General features: G+C 31.3%; 2 protein-coding genes and 1 long non-coding RNA gene across 3 annotated transcripts; 1 reads left to right on the top strand and 2 right to left on the bottom strand.

Moving 5' to 3' along the window:
* Window positions 1-1,847: 1,847 nt before the first annotated feature.
* Window positions 1,848-3,434, bottom strand: LOC140990422 (transcription factor MYB106-like). Its single transcript, XM_073460100.1, has 3 exons — window positions 3,214-3,434; window positions 2,872-3,001; window positions 1,848-2,767 (listed from the first exon to the last, which is right to left on the bottom strand). Exons 1-3 carry the CDS (start codon window positions 3,344-3,346, stop codon window positions 2,020-2,022), a joined length of 1,011 nt encoding a protein of 336 aa, XP_073316201.1. The 5' UTR covers window positions 3,347-3,434; the 3' UTR covers window positions 1,848-2,019.
* An 11,249-nt stretch (window positions 3,435-14,683) lies between these two features.
* LOC140989976 (uncharacterized) lies at window positions 14,684-17,900 on the bottom strand. The gene is made up of 4 exons (XR_012177604.1): window positions 17,709-17,900; window positions 17,065-17,220; window positions 14,979-15,293; window positions 14,684-14,824 (listed from the first exon to the last, which is right to left on the bottom strand). It is a non-coding gene; the product is annotated as an uncharacterized lncRNA (long non-coding RNA).
* LOC140989975 (cytochrome P450 704B1) lies at window positions 14,834-17,711 on the top strand. Its single transcript, XM_073459556.1, has 6 exons — window positions 14,834-15,257; window positions 15,725-15,940; window positions 16,182-16,478; window positions 16,576-16,962; window positions 17,031-17,231; window positions 17,404-17,711. The coding sequence occupies exons 1-6, from the start codon at window positions 14,961-14,963 to the stop codon at window positions 17,590-17,592; spliced, it is 1,587 nt and encodes a 528-aa protein (XP_073315657.1). The 5' UTR covers window positions 14,834-14,960; the 3' UTR covers window positions 17,593-17,711.
* Window positions 17,901-21,552: the final 3,652 nt, after the last annotated feature.

The raw sequence follows: 21,552 nt of genomic DNA, 5'->3' as shown, positions 1-21,552 counted from the left end.
GCAACGACCAGATCATCTCAACCTTTAATATTTTGTGTGTTTTTTTAAATTTTAAAAATTAAATTACAGCCATATTCAATGGCGGGAAAATCTGGCTATTGGATTTTTTTAAAAAAACATGGGTTGAAACTTCATCGCATGGAAGGTCTCTGCACAGTGCCCACCCATTTCCTCGCACGTTGAAAAATCAACTCTCGAGATCCTCGGCCCCTGGATGCCGATTACAGCGACCCACGGATCACGCTCTTTATCGCGCGATTTCATCGGCTGTTGTATATGGCCTAAGTGATACATATCAACACATACTCATCTATTCAGTTCCAAATGTATAAAACAGTCTTAGATTTTGGCTGAAATCTTTAGGCCATGCTCGGTCCCTATGGTTTTGTTTGGATCGATAAATCGTTCAGATCCATGATATTAAATTCTCTGATTTGTTTGAATCGACAAAATTCAAGTTAATTTCAAATTCACTTCATATCAAGTTTAATGATTTCAATAAAAATTGTAGTGAACCAACATGATCAGTATCATTTAACACTACTCCTTAAATTCTTCCCCAAATCATCCGTCCAACCAAAAGCTGAGAGTACTTATGTAAACCATAGAATGTACCCAAGAATGAGGGGAATCTAGACACACCTAGGTACGGCAAGAAGATACTGAAGAGATCTATCCGACAAAATTAAAGATATACTCCCAACAGATAGCAAAGATTCCGTATATCCCAATGAAATTTATTCATGATATATTACCTTTCGTAGCTTATAATAGTCTACCCTCGAATACTTCTATTTAAATTTCCCGATTCTTGATTTAGGAGTCGATAGGCTTCACAGAATTACATCCCGACACTCTCTTACAGTGTGTTTCATGTCCTCGAGTTGTTTGCTGGACATCTATACAAGGAAAGAGTAATCTCATTCGATAATACCACGTGGAACTCATCTTACACAGAAAGTGAAAATTCTTTTCAAATTGATTTTCAGTGTTCCACACGTACGATATTATAATTGTCAAATAAATTACAGTTGAAATATCACAATCTTGAAGAACAAATTAAGTATGAAAGGAAAACATATCTTGGCGACATAATTTATTCTTAAATTATCTTTCTTTTTTTACATGAATTTTGATTTTCTAGACTAATGTTATTTACGACAAGATTTATATTAACTCTAGATATGATATTTTTATTAAAATGATTTATTTTATAATAAAACCCTAGTTTCTATGTTTTGTAAGTATTTGTTCAAAAAATCATCTCTAAGTTAAAGATACTATATATATATTGAAAGATAGATACTACAAAGTAGAGAGACGACTAGAGAGAGCAAGGAAGAACAGAGAACTCATGTGTTGCTTCTGAAAAATCAAGTGATTAAGTTTCGTCGTGTTTTTACTGTATTGCCGGGGAGTATTGAAGGCATTCGAGGACAACATTTAATTAAAGTGTAGTTAGAGAATTGTTTGTTCAACTGAATTTTGGTTTCACAGAATTTGCAACCATTGTGTTTGATTATTTCCGATGATGGAAATTTAGGAAACGATTTGCTCCCTTGATGTGTTAAGGGAATTATTTTTTTTCTTATTCACTAGTATTCTTTTGGGTTGTAAAATGACTATTTTCCAGTGATTTTTTTGCCATGAGGCACAATTGTGCATAATTATTTGCGTCTTGATTTATTTACGTAAAGTTCTGTATGATGAATTATTTTGTTGCATGTTGTCTTGGCTATTAAAATACCACATTCCACACTTAAATCAGAAACACACAATTCTTTTATTAAACATATTTTTCCAAAGTATAGAGTTATAAGCTGTTACAGATTAATCTAACTTTTAGGACTATATAACTAGTAAATTAAAGCAAGATTACCTCAAACCCCATAATTGAGCAACTTGATTCTAAGACCTGATATTATAAACCTTTTTATTGTCAAATGTTGATACAAACACGTAGAAATAAAACCACGCCATCTAATAGAAGTCATATCCTTTTTTGCAAGAGAATCAGCCTTAAAATACCGGTGATTCCATCGGCGAGCTCACCAGATTCAACAAGTCGTTCCAATAACTCTTGTAATCCTCAAGTTCTCCAAAATTTGCAGTAACCATGTTGTCTTCGTAGCATACGGGGTTAAAATTAACAGACACAAGATCGGTTAATGAACCTGTGTTGTAATTGTGATCCATGGAGTACGTTATATTGTTGTCATGAAGATGAACTGAATTCCCCGTTTTGCCATTGATTTGCATGTAACTGTTGGCTTTTCCAAGCCCACATGCACCAGAGTTGCTCATCGAAACAACGTCGTTCACCATCAGCATGTCGCCATTGGGACCAGCTGTTGGGACCGTAGTCAGGTTACCGGAGAAGTTTAGCGTGGATGTTGGAGACTCGAGAATCTTGACGGCTGAGTTGAAAAAGTTGTTGGATGCGGCGGTGGCTTGCCAAACTTTCAGCACGTCTAAACATGGCGGCGGCGGCGGCTGGGGTGGCTGAGCGGTTGCTCTGTGGAGGTGGAGGGTGGCCAGAAGTTTGGACTCGCGGACGAGCCTGGCTTCGGCCTCTAGCCGGGCTGTTTCCCATTGAGCCATGTGGTTGAGATTGACGGACTGAGCCGAGCCGTCTGGATTGTTCTTAGGTTTGTGGGTTACCGGGTCGATTCCCATTCGCGATAACCTTTTCTTGAGGCGGGTGTTCCAGTAGTTCTTGATCTCATTATCGGTTCTTTTTGGTAAATGAGTTGCTATTGCCGACCACCTATGGTTCAATGAAATTAGTAATTTACATATATATGCAATAAGATTTTGATTATTTCACAAAAAATAAATATTCTGATCATAATGATTTATATTTAGTAGTACCTGTTGCCTAAGAGAGCATGAAGTCGAATGATTGCCTTCTCTTCTTGAGTGTTGAACTTTCCTCTCTTGATATCAGGTCTTAGATAGTTCGTCCACCTCAATCTGCAACTTTTCCCACACCTTTGAAGCCCTGAGAATCACATGCACACACAAAATTTTCTTGATAAAACTCTTATTATAACATTTATGCATTACAGAAACAAATTCCAATTTGTTTTTTAAAGTGAGAAAGCAGAAAGGTATCCTAGAAACTGCAAGATTCTACAAATAACATGATGTTCGATTCGCACCCCTCGACGATGCAAATAAAGTAGTTGCATGCATGTAGTAGAAATACCATACCGGCTTTTGCTGGCAACGCGCGCCAGCTCCCATGTCCATGCTGCTCAATGTGAGAAACCAACTTTTGGTCTTCTTCTCGTGTCCATGGCCCTTTCTTCACCTCCACATTCTCGTCGCAGTTCGACAATTCCATGATAGGGTTACAAGCAGACTGGTTAACAAAATTCCTATCACAAGATGTACAGTAAAACAAATAATTCAATATTAGAATATTAATTTGTGGGATTTTAAGTTTGGTGTGAAAGATATGCAATGGATGTATTGTATATATATACAAGTGTGAAGAAATTAATATGTACTTTACTACAACTAGTACGTCTGATAATTTTTGACCTAATATTTTTATGACACAGCCCACAGAGAGTCATTGAATATATGATTGCTCAATCTCAGAGTTAATTGGTTGCATGCACTGTGTACGTGAAAGAAGGAAACATTTATGTGACTTTGAACTTCCTAACATAATACTGTCGGCTCATAAATATATACATGTTTGCTTATGACGTCAAAAAAATTAATTTTGGCAAATAATTAGAAATTAGTCGAATTACTGAAAAAATAACCCCAAGGGCGACGGCTGCTGTGCAAGATGACTATTTCTAGAAAATTTAGTTTTTGATTCGCTGAAACTATTATCTAAACATACATGTTCCCGATTCCTGAATCTCGACTTTGTCATCGGCATTGACGGAACCAGAAATATGGTTCTGTCCGGGCTGAAATTTTAAACTGTAGAATTTTTTGATATTTTAAATTGATCTATCCGGGCTAATATCATATTATTCCAAAATTATACAAAATTTACATATATATTTTTTTTAAAAAAAAAAAATTGAGCCACCCGGGGTTTAGGAGCATGTGGCCCCTGGTCATCGGGTTTTCGCTCTTTAGGTTTGGGATTCAAGTTAGGCTTGATGTATCAGGGTGATTCCCCTCTGTATATTTTAAGAAAAATATTTTTTTTGGTTTGCTTACTTATCCCATTTTTGGTTTGAGTGTCATATTTTGTCGGAGTTTTGACATGACACCAACAAATGATGACGCGACGTGGAGAAATATTGAATCAACATCAGGAATTTCTGATGTGCCATCAAAAATTGATGATTTCAATTACACGAGTTAATATACTACAAAAATTATTTTTCCTATATTTTATTCTTGTTATTCTTTTACATAATGAATTATCATAGTTCCCTGCATGACTTAAAATATACCACACAGTACTTCACACCCTACGTACATTTACTAAAATGGCAATCATATTAAAAAGGGATATCTAACCAATTTTCAAACCATATATGTCATAAATAAATGTATCAATTTTCAAGTAAATTTGAGTATGTAAATTTTGTTTTAATAGTATATGGTTCTATTACTTGTACTAACTCTCATTTGTAATAATTTTTTATTTAAATTTAAATTTTCTTAAAAATAAATTAGGAATTTGTAATCTATACATCAAATTTTTTTTTTTTTAATTCGCCTCAATTTCTTCTAATTTAATTTGCATGATCATGAGTGCGTGGCTCATTTAATATATGTGGGTTCAAGAAGTCCTTTGGGTATTAAAGACTGAACCACTTTTGATTTTGTAGAGGGATTAGGGTGATGTCGAGTAGACATAGTTTCGATTTAATTCGGAGAAAAGACTCGTGGAAAGAAACAAGAATTAGATAAACAAATAAATAAGACATATAAATGTTATTTTTGCATGCAACAAATCTAGTATAAATTTAAGTTTAAAATTTGAATATATTTTGGTGAATTGGACTCCTCATATTGAGTGGTGTATTTATTAGTTGCACGTTGGGCGTCTAAAGAACTCTATTATTTTGAATCATTTATAACTTTAATTTAATTAGAATTAGATTGTATAATATAGTTATTTGAATAATTGAGGGTAACTCACTTATAATGTGAAAATAATGAAGAAAGAATTAAATGTGGATAAATATCTAGTTTCATAATTCTTATAATTGGTACTTTGTTGACTCGGGGAATGAACTATTTTTTAATCTTTCTAGAAAATAAATTTTTTTTTTATGATTGAATGAATATTATGGTGGATTAAAACGAATGATTATAACATCGTTCTTAGTTCATGTTAACGATTTCAATGAAACCTTTACAAGGTCATGAGATTTTTTAGATTGTAAAAGGAAAAACAGTTTTTGATCTTGTAACTTGTACGTTTTTCATTTTAATTTGGTCATATTATCAGTCAATTTTGGTTTTACTTTAATAATTTTTATTTTTATTTTTAATCGGAGTGCTGAGGTAGCTCTCTAAAATAATGTGTTTCCAAAAATATCTGATATGGCAATAGAAATGATTGGCATGTCTTATGTTGCAACAACACTCTTGTGGAAAAACTAAAATTGAAAAAAAAAATGTAATTTAGGGTGCATTTTAACTAATATAGGAATTTAATTTTTATTCCAAGGATCTGAACCCATTGTTGTCATAAAATTTAACTAATAAAAATGATTATTTTTTTAAAAAAACCATATTTCTATTGTTCATTTGCATTTTATGCTCTTTAAAAAAAAGTTTTATATATGCAAATATTTGACGTCAGTCATAATTATATTTATATATTATTTCTATTTTGGAAGATAGAAGGGCCAGGAGTTGCATTTAAATTTTAAAGCTCCCTTTTCTATTATATATTTATATCCATTAATATTTTCATTTTGTTAGTCAGATTTTACCCTAGCATTAACTATATGCGTATCCAATTTTACATACTATTTACTCTACACATTATCTATCAAAACTTATTGTTTCATTCAATTTTGAGTGGATTGTGTTGAAGTGATGCCAAATTTCATCAACAGCATTCAATAATCATTTTTTTTTATATAAAAAAATTTTATTAATAATTTATATATGAGACATTATATATTCAATTATCGATATTGAGTTAAAACCTAATTTTTAGTATTGAATTTGAGACTAAAAGTTCATTACTGATAAATTTCTTGTGTTACGTATATTTTAAACCATGCACCTATATTCAAACCATAAAAAAATTTGTTAAAGTGGGAAATAAAATTTTGAGTATAGTAAAAAAAATTGGTAGCTGGTCATATACTTAGGTTTTTTTGGTCTTTTAGTTATATTTCGTCGAAAAATACTAACATGCATAAAAAAACTGACGTGATACTAGAAAATACTGATATGTTCAATGCTACATCAATATTCATGCAAAGTAAAACCAAAAAATGAAAAGAACTAGCTTATACATTTAAAACCCATATTTGATTATTTAGATGATTAAAATCTAAAATAGATTAACTTAGATGACTATTTTGTCAAATTTTCCTTTGAATATAGTTTATTAATTTTTTACTTGGATATTTAGAACTATATATATATATATATATATGAAATAATCAAAATGGTCTTTTAAGTTTATCTATTATATGTTTTGATTATGTAAATATTCAAATTTTGGTTTTCGACATCTTATAAGTTAAGTTATGTTGTGGATTTTTTTATCTTTTTTTCCCAAAATACTAATTTGGAGACGGAAAATGTTGATGTGACATGGAGAAATGCTGATGTTTCCAGGACCATTGGCGGAGCATTCATTTTTATCTGCTGCATCTTTTTATGAAAATGAGATTGATACTACTCCGTTGTTGGATACTTTGTTTGTGTTTACTCCTGTCAGTTTACATTTGATGTCTCGTGAGATAGTCCTGAATTGTGTGATTAGATTTGATGATAACATTATGATAAATAATCTAATCAAATTGGTTATGTCCGGCTTAGATTGTATTCTGAGTATGGATATATCGACGAATTATCGAATTACTGTTGATTGTTTTCATGGAGTTGTCAGATTTAGACCACGTTAAAGCAGAAAATTGAACTTTTACAGTAATAACTCACAGTCTCGCATTCCGTTAGCGTCAACGATGAAAATGTTTGAATTAAATAACACAATTCTATTTTTTTCTTCGTTTATACTTTTTCATTTACCAAATAAAAATTAGAGATATTTAAAAAAATAAAAATTGATAGGCATTAATATCGAGCTCTACAATTATCACACTCTCCTGATTTATGGGGATAAGCCTTTGCACGGTAAATTACGATAAGTAATTAATTGGGATAAATCTTGAGAAATCTGGTTATTTTTACTGGACCAAGTCATCCAAATACTAATATTACATGTACAATCAAATTTATAAAATAATTCTTACGACGCAAAAATTTCAATACAAAATTTCATTTATCAAAATTTTATGATAAATTCAATACAAAATCTCAAGAGATAATAGAAAAATCTCACGGTATATTATTATAAATATTGTTGTACGATATATTAGATATACATTTAGCATTACTATGTCGAAATCATCTCACCATTTTAAGCTATAACTAATGATTTTTCCTAACTATGAAAAGTCAGGTATGATTAAAGTAAATCAAGTCATTCTTAGTTCTTTTATATATTTGTTCATATATCCTTCCTTCTTTTTTAAAAAATTTTTTTTTGATAGACTCTGACATGAGAGTTGGAAATTATATTTATGCAGTCAAAAACCATTAGATTTCCTGAACTCCATACAAAATTCCTATTTAGTTTCTTGTGTTTAACAGACCCACACACACGTGTGTGAGTGTGTGTGAAATATTCAACAGTTATATATGATTAAAGAAAAAATATGGACGTACATTTTAGGTTACACTCAAGCTTATATTTTACATAGTAAATTACAAAAATACCCTTAAATCGAATTACATTTTTTTTTATTTTTATTAATTATCTGTTACTCTTAAAAAAGAAAAAATATCATATTGAGTGTAACTTTAAATATAAATATATCATGACTCGTGATTATGTACTTCTTTCCAAAATGTCATTCATTCAGTCTCCTAACGGTTCGTTAAAATTATGAATCGGGAAATATATATATATATATATATATATATATATATTCATNATTACACCGTCTCATAAGAGAACTACTCAATAAGAATTCAGTCATTCAGAAAAGAATCAATTTTTATCAGTAATAAATATGCTTGTGTCATAAATGGAAGGCACATAAATGATACGCTCAGTTTCTTGTTTAAATTTGTGTACTTACAATGTAGTGGTTGAGATATAAATATATACACTTATTAGGGGTATCGTCAATTTGTTTGCTTAAACTTAATTGACTTTTAACCTTATATTTAATTGACTTTTAACCACATTAATTGGCCGGAAATATAATTATTCATCATCTAATGGACTCTTGCGTGAAAATTCCGGAGTCAACGTAGCCGGAGCGGATCAGGCGATCGGCTGGTGTATGTGAAAACGAAAAATAATTATTAGTTTACAAGATATAATTTATTTCTTCAAATTATTTTTTCTTTATTAATAAGAATTTGTAAAATAACTGATTAAGAATTTTGTCTTTCTAGATCTTCGATAATTGTGATAAGAGTTTCATCATATGATATTATTGTTTAAAAGAGTTTATTTCTAATAAAACTATTGTTTCCATATTTGTAGGGTTCTTTTTTGGGATAAACTCTGTGTAGGACCCTTAGCTCCTAATCGTTATTACAATGTAATTTGATTAGGGTTAATTAATTACAGCGGAAAACGAGTTTAAAAGTTATTTACAATGAGCCCAAAATATGCTATTTGAATACTAAAAATAGTATTTCATCTCATATCATAAAACATGCCCACACATAATCAAAACCAATCATATACAAACAACTCATATCCTCGGGACATGCCCCGGTATATAGATACATACATATACTGGGAACAAACATAAAACCTCAGCTCAAACTGTGACTCCCTCTAGAAGTACCATCTCCGGTCTCCTGATATCCTGGAGTTCCTGTCATTGTCTACATACAAAGACAACAACAGCCCCATCTGGGGTGAGTAAAACTCAGTCTGAAGCAACCACAATATATACCACATATATCTAAACAATGATATATGATATGCAATGCATGTATGTCGTGGAGGTATCAGGTCAAATGCCCATCCACTGAGCACATGTCAGAATCAATCGAATCGCTATCAAATCAATGCTCGAGCTGGCACACCGGCCTCAATCAGGGATAATCGTATGATAGCGTCGACAAAGCGCCATCAAATCCCAAATCTCAATCAAATCATCGGGGCCACTAATGTCTATGCTTTAAGGGTCATGTAATACCAAACATAGCATCGTGTTCACAAACCCCAGAATCAAATCAAATCATATCAGGGTATCCAAGGATCATAGCTCAACGTGCATGTCATGTATGCCACATAAACTCAACAAATAAGACATATAGACATGTATCTCAATCCAATCAATCAAACATATATCATATAATACAGATACCTGTCGTATGTTACCCGATCACAACATACCTCAATTTTTCGTTCTAGTCGATGTAGCTTTAAGATTTCAGTATAGAAACTCTATCTACATCAATAACACATTCTTTTCAATCAATAATTTCATTCAATATCAACAATAGAAGTTTCAAATATCTTTTGAAACTTTAAAATTCAAATCATAGCATAATTCAATTCCGACTTCAAAACTTAGCTTCTTGTCGGTTATTCTACCGCATATATTTATCAGAATTAATAATAATTGACAAATAATTCTCCAATATCAATCCAATGATTAAAATTCTCTAATTATAATAAATTAGGAATAATGCAAAATAACATCACTATAATCATCTCTTCTTCGTTAAAATCATACACTATTCAACAATCTTCAATTTCTGTATGATTTAACAATTTATTGGATTTATTCCAAAAATCGACGAATTTCAAACATCACCAAAATGATAAAATTTATACCTCAAATCGAAGACCTCGTGTCAACGATCCCAGAACTGAAGTCGGTTCGTCGATTGGATAAACCGATAACTCGCACGATCGAAAAGAAAAAGCGAAAACTCTCCACTCTCTCGACCACCTTTCTGTCAACTTTGTGTGAATGAATTTCATTCACGTAGGTGTAGGTTTATCTCTTCTTTTTTTTTTTTAATTTTAATATTATATTATATTATATTATTTACGAAATTGTCATCCTTATCATCAGATAATTACGAAAATGCCATCCCATGATTACGAAAATATCATCGAATAATTACGAAGATGTCATCTCATAATTACGAAAATGCCATCGAATAATTACGAAAATGCCATCAAATTTAAATCAAATATTTTTCAACTTAATTACGAAATTGCCATTGACATTTTAACATCAGTATATCATTTTGGACCGGTCAAACGATTCAATTTTCCAAAACTCAAAACATGAAACTTCTATATCTTTGAGTTTTATATGTCATATCCAAATCTCAAATCACTTGAACTTCATATGATATTGATATGTCACTATTTACCATTTCGCTCTTAAAATTAATTCATTATTTTTCAACTTATCTACGAAAATGACATCAAAATAAATTGAATATTTTTCAACTTATTTACCAAAATGCCATCAAAACTATTTTATCAGTGTTTAGTCTCGGAGTCTCACACTCTGGGAGAAAAAGAGTCTCTTTAAAATTAGTTGCTGAAAAAACTTTTGCACAACAAGAGATCGAGATAGAAAATTCAATTCACAAGAGTGTCATCGTTTGAAGAGTGCTGCTACAACCTGTTGCCGTTATTGTTTGAGACATCTAAAGACAACACTTGTGGAAGTGTTGATTTGAAGATCATGTTTGTGTTGCTCTAGTTTTCGACACACTGTTTGTGTTCTTTGAATATGTTTTTAGTCTGATTATTTATTTTAGGAAGTAATTTGTTTTCTCAACTTGTTGGGAAAATAAGTATTTTTTCGTAGGATCACTAGTATTGGTTTTGTAAACTCAAGTTTGTGTTTCTAGTGATTATTTTTGCCCCGAGACACCGTGCAAGTATTTATAGTTGTACATAATCTAGTCTGACGTAATCTATCTATTAAAGTTGAATTGTATGCTTAATTAATATATTCCGCTACATATTGTGAATAGGTATTGTCAACACCTCAAACAACACTTACATCTGATTCATACAAGTTCAATATTTTCTTTATTTTACATCTGATTCATACAAGTTCCCTATATATATATATATATATATATAGGGAACATATATATCTAAAATCTCTCACTCATGAACGTTTGAGTAAGTGTAGACCACTATATATATATATAGGGAACATATATATCTAAAATCTCTCACTCATGAACGTTTGAGTAAGTGTAGACCACTCGCTTATAAAGCATGCGAACGAATGAGAAAACGAACCTTTGAGGAAAGTTATGTTAAGCAATCAATAAACTAATATAAACCCCCCAAGTTGTGAAGTCATACTTGAGTCTCTCGACTTATTTGGCATGCCTATGAGCAGTAGCGGAGCCACATGCATTTATATCCGAGCTTTAGTCTAAGTGGCTCAATTTTTTTTTAAATAAATTATATATAAATTTTGTATAATTTTGGAATAATATGATATTAGTGAAGGTAGATCAATTTAAAATATTAAAAGATTTTAAAATTTAAAATTCTAACCCGAGCAGAACTATATTTCGGACTCCGACAGTGTCTATTAGCCATATTATATTAGTTTGTTACCAACTAAACTTTTTCTCGATCCACGTGTCAATTAGCTTGGACTTGACAGCTTTCCTAGACATGCTAATCAAAGACAAGTGACATTCACATATGATTATAATAGAAAAAAAAAATGCAAATTAACTGACAATAATCGCGAATTGATAGAAAATGTAATAAAAAATAGAAAATACGCAAGTTATAAAATCAAAAATTTAATTTTCCCAAATATTTTGATCATTAAAACTCAAATAATAAGTTCAAAAATCAGTTTTCTATTGTACGTTCACTATATATATACATATATACACACCAACCAACTATTAAGATATATAGGTACAATAATTTATTTCAACACAAATTATGCCTCTCAAATTCAGCAGGTAACTTTGATGAAAAGTGTAGCGAATAGTGTACATTTATTATTCAAAATTAAATATTTTAACCAAAAAAAGAGTTAATATCTATTATGCACTTGGCACTGGGGAATTTCAGAATTGAGGTGATAATTAATCCATAATAACGCTAACGGCAGGCCCTTCTCGATTTTCTAAGCATTTACGATACATTTCAAAAAATTCTGACACGATATTTATTACTTCTATACTGATTTTCAAATGGCTCCGATCTAATAACATGTCTCTTGTGAGACGGTCTCACGAATCTTTATTTGTGAGACAGGTCAACCCTACCGATATTCACAATAAAAAGTAATACTCTTAACATAAAAAGTAATATTTTTTCATGGATGACACAAATAAGAGATATGTCTCGCAAAATACGACCCGTGAGACCGTCTCACACAAGTTTTTGCTCTGATTCCAATTGTTAATTTCATTTTTACATTTCAAATTAAAATTTTCAACATAATTGAACTTATAAAATTCAATACAATATTTAGATATAATCATACTATATATATAAGCATGGTAAAAATTGTAAGATCAAATTACTATATATGATAATGAATATATCAGCCAATTGTGAAATCCTTGTTTACATGATCGGTCAAAAAATTCTAACAATTTGATTAGTAAAAAGAGCATGTGTGGCTCACACATAAGTTACTCAATTCACATATCTCAGACAGTTTTGAACCAAAATCCCTTGATGCTAAACTATAGATAGCTTGAAATTGGTCAATTAAAGAAGCATTTGGTTTCTTTATCCATGAAAAAATATTATTTTTTACTATAAATTTGGACATGATTGACTCGTCTCGCAAAATAAAATATGTGAAAGCATCTGACAAGTGACATACTTAGTCATTTAAATTTTTATCTGCTAATATTTACATGCCTAATTCCCCACCATAAACGCAAAAAACGACATTTTTTTCCTTAATAATTAATAGATTCAAATTTTAGAATCAAATATTTAAATTTTTAGTTGCTATTACTGATCAGATAGACAACTTGTAACCTTTTGCATTATGGTTTTTCCATCATGAGTGCCAGACTTCATTCGCTTTGTTTAATAGTCATTCCAATTCATATTACTTATAATTTATTCTTTCATATTTTCTACAAAATCCAGGATTTCACCAAATTTTAGATTCATTTTTTCCTTCAATTTTCTTCGATCATTCAATTATTTTTAAATTTTGTGTCTTTTTTGTGATCGAGAATGAATCCATGCATATTTTTCGACCGTAGAGTTTATATTTTCTATTAGATTTTATTTTGATTGTGGATTATGTCCACATTGTTCTTCATCATTTTTCCAGGGTTTTTAATCAACTAACAGATGTTTCTGACCGTGCGTAGTTTGTGTTTGAACCTTATAACACATTATTTATAGTTGTCTATTAACTGATACTTTTTTTTTTTTGTTTTATTAATTATATTATATTGTTGCCTACATTGAATCAAGATCTTGATTCCGTTCTTGTTTACATTAGACATAGCACTATTTTAGACAAGTGATGAAGCCAAGTTATGATAGATATATGCTAAAATTTTATAATAAAAAATAAGTAAATTTAAATTTTTGTTAGTTATTAAATTTGATATATTGCATTAAAATAGAAATTTTTACATTTTTAAAAACGAAATAACTGTTGATAGTTTTTTTTAAAAAAAATATGTAAGTGTTTATTGATCTCGTGCAATCCATATTTTAAGTTTGTCATAATAGTAGGTTTCTTATTAGACATTTCACAAATCTATTTTCGTAAAAAAAGTCAATCTCATCCAAACTTAAAATGAAAAATAATACTTTTAGCATAAAAAAAATAATTTTTTTCATTAATCGAATCAGGGTGGAGATCTGTCTCAACTCATGTGGCCGTCACACTGGAGTTTTTGTGTTGTCACAACTGGGTCTTGTACATGAGATTTTGTCTCAAACTCATAAATCCTGATACCAAATACACTATAAGCCATCGTACAATCCGATTTTTTGCAGAACTACTCGTTGAGGTATTGAGTTTGGATTTTTTTTTCAAAAATAAATATAAAATCATACTTCCCCGTGTTGTTGATTAGAGCTGGCCCAAGACAACATGAATGCGAGCTTTCTGAAATTGGGGCTTTTTGGAAATGACGAGGCCTATTATGAGGCCCAAGTTTGGATCCAGAATTGGGACAACCCGGTTAAAATATGTATATTTTTAAAAATTGAACATAAATAATTTTGTGATCAGGCAGAAAAATATATTTACATTGCAAAAAAAAAAGATAAAAAAATAACATACTAAGACTGAAATTTGAAAACATAGACGACCAAAATTATAAAGAGACATAAACCAAGAACTACGAGATCGTCTCTTAGTGACAATGTCGGCCTAGCAGATTGCTTTCGCCGTTGGTACATACAAGACCAAAATACAATTTTCTCATTTTTTTAACATGTAGACATTCTGCCTAGGTTGGTCTTCTATCCCATATTAGAAAAAAATTTAAAAAATACTTGGAGTATAATACATAAGTTTTCATTTAAAATGCATGGGATAATGGTAAAGAATCAACTTTACCTCATCTTTTGCCGATTATTGAATTAGGTTGGAGACACCAATAATATGAAGAATTCTTTAACCTAGCAAAATCATGCAAATATTGTTGAGCTAAAGATTTCAAGAACCTATACTCCAACTACTATTCCAATAATATAATCAATCACCCTCTATATAAATGACATTTTAATTTCTCATGATCATCTCATATTATACAACATGGACGAAGAGGGAAACCTTGCAAGAATCTTTGTAGTGCTTTGTTGCATGTTGGCTTCATGGATTTTGATCCACAGATTGAAGCAGAGGAACATAAAAGGTCCCAAAACATGGCCGTTCTTAGGAGCTTCCATCGAACAGCTGATGAATTACGACAGGATGCACGATTGGTTGGTCGAGTATTTGGCCAAGTCAAGAACAGTAGTGGTGCCAATGCCGTTCATGACGTATACATACATTGCAGATCCAGCCAATGTGGAGCATGTGCTGAAAACAAACTTCAGTAACTATCCAAAGGTGATGATGTGAACTCTAGTTTCAATTTTCAATGTCCTGCAAATGATCAAAGCAACAAAATAGTAATTATTTCTCTAGATTTCATTATCAAATATTGATCAACATCTAGCAGAATTCTCACAAATTTTATCTCAATCGAAGGACAACATGAAGAGATCTTGACAGATTGGAGATTTGAATGTATGTATAGTTTTTTTAAATGTATGAGCATTGTCCCTCAAAAATTTTGATATCATTTTCGTATTGCGTAACTGAGTCCTTCACGTAGACAAGAATGGTATTAACAGATTTTTTATTCGGTCTTCACGCTCAAAAAAATTGGCAAGGGGAATGATTTTGTCTGCCTTGCCCATTGTCCTGCACCTAGAAGACAGAACCGTTGACGATTATCTAAATTTTATCTAAAGAGGAGAATCTTTTTTTCCCTTCATATGTTACTTATAAAAAAAATATGTCTATTGTTGAAGGGTGAAGTATATCATTCATATATGGAAGTCCTGCTAGGAGATGGCATTTTCAATGTTGATGGGGAGCTCTGGAGAAAACAAAGGAAGACAGCTAGCTTTGAATTTGCTTCCAAGAATTTGAGGGATTTCAGTACTGTGGTTTTCAGAGAATATAGCCTAAAACTTTGTGGAATTCTAAGTCAATCAGCTCACAATAACCAGAAAGTAGACATGCAGGTAAAATAACCATTTTTAGAAATTTTTAACACTTATGTGAAATTAATAACAGAAAGGAAAACAAAAGAACTCATTTGGTTATGATTTTCATATGGAAAACCAATCACTAAAATTGCATGCTCAAACTATCAAACAACTTGATTCTTGAAGTATGATTACACAAAATTGTTCCGTATCAATCTGGTTGTGAAATTTTTTAAAACTATCCTACAATTTGAGCTTAAGATTATCAACTCTCCAGGAACTTTTGATGAGGATGACGCTTGACTCGATATGTAAGGTTGGATTTGGAGTGGAAATAGGCACTTTGGCTCCAGATTTACCAGACAATCAGTTTGCAAAGGCCTTTGATACAGCAAACATGATAGTGACTCTTAGATTCATTGACCCTTTGTGGAAAGCAAAGAAGTTCTTTAACATTGGATCAGAATCAGTGCTCGATCAAAGCATTAAAACAATCGATGATTTTACATACTCTGTCATCAGGACAAGGAAGGCAGAAATAGATGAAGCCAAAGGGAATAATAAAGATGACAAGGTAACTAGATTTCAACTTTGTCACAAACACGAAACAAGAGGCTCTTCTGATTTTCACAAATTCTTTTACTTGGTCTTGTGAAAAAAAAAACTGCTAGATCAAGCATGACATACTTTCAAGATTCATTGAACTGAGTAAAGATCCCGAGAGTAATATGACCGACAAAAGCCTCAGAGATGTTGTCCTAAATTTTGTTATTGCCGGTCGTGATACAACTGCGACAACTCTTGCATGGGCGACCTATATGATAATGACTCACGAGACAGTAGCCAAGAAACTTTACTTAGAATTAAAAAAACTAGAAGAAGATCGAGCAAAAGAAGAAGGTGTCACATTAAACAATTATCACAAAGAGGATCAAGAATCTTTCAACCAAAGAGCAGCACAATTTGCAGGGCTTTTGAACTATGACTCATTGGGAAAACTGTACTACTTGCACGCTGTGATAACAGAAACACTTCGATTATACCCAGCCGTTCCTCAGGTTAAGTATTTCTCAGCAAATCCCAAGCAAAACGATTATTATAATCGTAACAAACATTTCTTTTACAGGATCCAAAAGGGATTTCAGGGGACGATGTTTTACCAGATGGAACCAAAGTAAAGGCCGGAGGTATGGTGACATATGTCCCGTACTCAATGGGAAGAATGGAGTACAACTGGGGCGCAGATGCAGCTTCATTCAACCCTGACAGATGGCTCAAAGACGGAATCTTCCAAAATATATCTCCTTTCAAATTCACTGCATTCCAGGTAAATCAAGCAAAAGCAAAATATATAGAACAACAAAAACTCATCCAAGCAAAATCCTAAAAAAGTAGACTAATCAATGACAAACGAAAGGAACCCGCGAATCTTTTCCTGAAACAATCATCCAAATTATCATTTTTAAGACAAATCATCATGATAATATCTCTGAATGCAGGCAGGACCAAGGATATGCCTAGGGAAGGACTCTGCATATCTACAGATGAAGATGGCACTCGCCATTTTGTGTAGATTCTATGAATTCAAATTGGTTCCAGGGCACACAGTGAAATACAGGATGATGACAATTCTATCCATGGCGGACGGGTTGAAACTTAAAGTTTCAAGACGCCCAGAAGTTTCTTGACAGATTCATTTGTTGACTTCTAAATCACTCACAGTTCTTAAACTACTTTTTTCTCTTACAACCATTTTGGATCTCAAGCTCGATTCTAGTGATAAGAAAACTGTGTGTAACATTACCTTGGAATCACAAATTAAACCGATTCGAAGAATGATCGAAGCAATCAAGAAACGAAATTGGAGCCATATTTCACTTTCTGTTAGAATCGAAACATTTTAGTTCTACAATTGACACTTTGAATTCTATGTCCTTTCTATGTTTTTGAACGTGGGTTTGTAGTATTTATCATTCATGGTGCAATTCTTCTCTCCCCAAACATTTTTTGGTTTGAAAATCATATTTTTTTAATATTAAATATTCCGAAGTTTGAACGCCATAATTTTAATTTTATGAATCTATAATCTAGTATATATAGGCCGACGGAGGGTGCAAAGTGCAAATTATAATTTAGCTTTCACAAATTTTCAAATGAAACTGATGAAATCAAACCACACACGATTTGTGCAAGAGCACATTTTTCCCATTAAAAAAAAACTAACATCATTTTATCAAATCGATGGAAATTAACACGAATATCGTATAAAATTAAAATCGAATAAAAACATGATTTGATTTAGGATCTTTCATAATTGATTTACTAACATTCTTTTCGATATATTAATGACTCACAACGATGTGAAACTAATCACGAACGGAAAAGAATCCATTTGCACAATCCAGATGTTTAAAACAAATATGTTATGCATTTGTTTTTGCCTTTTGATCAAGAAGTTCTCGGCACTTTTATAGGAGTTTATCCAATAAATTCAAATGAAATACTTGAAATTATTTGGGTCGGGTCGGGCTTCGTGCGACCCGTAAACCCATTTATATTTTCTTTAATATTTTACAAAAATAATAACCTTTTTTAACAATAAAATATAAAGAAGATACTGAAATGACATGTCACGGAAATCAAAAGTCCATATTGAACCTATTAAACAACAAAATCGTTCACAAAATTTCCTATTCCTATGCTCATTTTTTTATTTTGTCCCAGTGTTGATATGATATTATACATAGTAGTGCCGTGCATTGAAACAAATATTTATGACCAAAATTGCGATTTCCCATACATTTATGATGATTAATTTTCTGCCGAGATATTAAAATAATTGAGCTTTCAGGTTCAGAAATATTAGTTGCATAATTAATTTGGTGTGGACAATTTGCTTGAAGGGATTTGTCAAGTTCTCGTGAAGTTAGATATGAAATTCATAAAAAGATATATGTGAATTTATTAAACTTCATATGAGTCTATTAAAAGAAATTTTCGTTTTCCTAAATAAATTTCTAATCACAAATTTATTAATCAAGTTGATGCAGATTGAAGGGGCGTCTGGCAATTGGAAAAAGGGCCCAAATGTTAATTAAATGGAAAAACCTCTAACAAATGGGTTTCTGAAATAGGTTTTACCCAAATTCACAGCCAGGCCAGATATTTTCATCTCATAAATTTTGCACACATTTTTTGTACTATATTGGAAACTGGAAATTCTGAAAGGCATGATTAAATGACGATTGAGCGGGATTAAGAGTAAAAGACGAGTAAAACACAACAATTTGATCGATAACGGAGAATAAGATCAAAACAATGGTTGTGAACATATTAAACACACCTAGTTAACGTGCAAACAGTCGAGTTTCAATTCTCTCCTTGAACGAGTGTTCGAGTTAATAGAATAGTTGAGCGATCAATGATCATGAATTTGATTCTTCTTAAAGACAACTTCTCGGTCGAGCTTGTCACACAGAGCTTGTACAATGTGGTTTATCTAACTAGCGTGGTTTGCAAGCTATTGTGTTAGTCCGATGATTTACTCAGTGTGCAGCGAAAGCTACGCGTTGCGGTTTCCGATGTCATTAAAAAAAGTAGAGTTTCTCAATTTCAATATTATTATTTCAAGAATTTGATTTCTCATAAAATAAGAATACTGATATTGTTTTAGACAATCTGAAATTGTTCCTATAACAAACCTGCCTCGTTTATTTCTTCCAAATTTAAAAAATTGTCTTTATTATTAAATTTATTGTGTTCATACTTCACATATTATTTAACAATAGATTTTTTTCATTTATCATTGGTAGAATTCAAAATTAATAGATGTGCACAATCATACCATGCCCATGTGCTGGTTTGACATTATATAATTTGTTTAAATGTAAATTTGTTATTTGTAAAGACATATTTTAGGTATGGTTGGTGTTATGCAGATTAATATTTTATGAATAAACCCATCTATAAAATCGTTTTGAGAAATACGAAATATGGGCATTTTTTAGCTGGAGAATTTGTTACAATTAAATCTGGGATCCAAATTCTATCTTAATTTTGAAACTTTGGTATCAGATAGGTCATAAGTCATCGGCATAAATATGTGCATTTTGGATATTAATCGATTTTGTTAAATTCTTTATAAAAATTAGGCATTATAAGCTCATATTTTATAATAAAAAAATTGTATATAAATATATTATTTTCATTTAATCATTGAGTGTTGGATACAGCCTTGAATTCACGTTCAATTAGATGATGAGTCCGCTATATAAATGAGGTAGTTTCAATGATTTTAACCAGAAAACGTGGCTCACGAAATTATGGCAGACAAAAGGAAAAATCGCACGTTAGAAGTTGATATTTGTCGAATAAAAGTCTGGTTTTTTTTTTTATATAGAAATATTTTTCTGTTGACTAGTTCTTTTCTCTTAAGCATTCTATCTCCGAAAATACAGTGAATGTTGACATTAAATCGTGATGATCTCTAGATTTCTTTCATATCCAATACGTGAATTTCATCTCAACAGTATTCACATAAGTATCCATTAAATCAATATATCTTTGAAGATGATGACAACTTGGTCCGACCATTAGATAGATTTAGATGAGTCGTAGTCTATATATGTTCATGTTTGGAGCAAAATCAACATTGATAATTTGACTTCCAAAACAAATTTTGTCTATTAAGACAAAGAGTGATTTCGAACTCACGATACTCTTGTTATCACCGCCGCCCGATGGAGGGCAGCTCAAAATATAATTGAATGCATGGTACAGTGGCGGAGCCACATGCTTGTACACCTGAGCTCGCCCAATTTTTTTTGAAAATTTATATGTAAATTTTGTATAATTTTGGAACAATATGATATTAGCCCGGTTAGATCAATTTAAAATATTAAAAGATTTTAGAGTTTAAAATTCTAGTCCGAGCATAATCATATTTCTGGCTCCGTCACTGACATCGTAAGATATGCTACGACTTTAATACAAGATAGAGTAGTACCCATATATTATGTGCAAATGTCTTTCCAAAAAAGGGGAAAAAGTTATGCAAAAGGGTTCAAAAGAATTAATTGTTGAAAATATAAAACAATTGTTTTGTAGAAAATAAAATTAAAAAGAAAAGGAAAACAATTTACTGTATCGGAATGGTTGGTTGGATATATAATTGTGGAGACCCGAAAAAGCATCCAACGGCTCATGTGGTAGTTAAAGAGAGAGCATGCAAATCCAGAAAACATTGCGCTCTCTTTTTGCCTTTTTTCTGACCAAAACTTCCACCGATTGCGGCCATCATTGGGCTTCCCTCTCCAACTAGTAATATTTTATTTGTTATATTATATTACATATTATTTAAAATATATTACAGAATTCAAAATGTAACAATAAAGTCATCCTCAATCACAAAATCTATTTTGGTGTAAATTTTACATTAAAATAGTACAATTTCTGCACCAAATACAACATCCATCTCCTACCCATTTACATCAAATCTTACATAAAAAAAATATTCTCGAAATATTTTTTTATTTTACATATATTAATTATTACATTTTATTTAATATATTTTTAATTATGATAAAATGTTTTATTATTAATAAATTTATATTTTATTCAAAGTATTGTTATATTAATTTTTTTTTATT

This window comes from Primulina huaijiensis, chromosome 12 (genome assembly GCF_012295235.1).
Source record: "Primulina huaijiensis isolate GDHJ02 chromosome 12, ASM1229523v2, whole genome shotgun sequence".
NCBI classification, from domain to species: Eukaryota; Viridiplantae; Streptophyta; class Magnoliopsida; order Lamiales; family Gesneriaceae; genus Primulina; species Primulina huaijiensis.
This window is presented reverse-complemented; position numbering and strand designations above follow the sequence as displayed.

Coding starts and splice junctions, on each gene's coding strand:
- LOC140989975 (XM_073459556.1), top strand. CDS start 14,961: ATGGACGAAGAGGGAAACCTTGCAAGAATCTTTGTAGTGCTTTGTTGC. Junction 15,941..16,181: donor ACCAGAAAGTAGACATGCAG/GTAAAATAACCA, acceptor TCAACTCTCCAG/GAACTTTTGATGAGGATGAC. Junction 16,479..16,575: donor GGAATAATAAAGATGACAAG/GTAACTAGATTT, acceptor AAAAACTGCTAG/ATCAAGCATGACATACTTTC.
- LOC140990422 (XM_073460100.1), bottom strand. CDS start 3,346: ATGGAATTGTCGAACTGCGACGAGAATGTGGAGGTGAAGAAAGGGCCA. Junction 3,002..3,213: donor CGCGTTGCCAGCAAAAGCCG/GTATGGTATTTC, acceptor TGTGATTCTCAG/GGCTTCAAAGGTGTGGGAAA. Junction 2,768..2,871: donor CATGCTCTCTTAGGCAACAG/GTACTACTAAAT, acceptor ATTGAACCATAG/GTGGTCGGCAATAGCAACTC.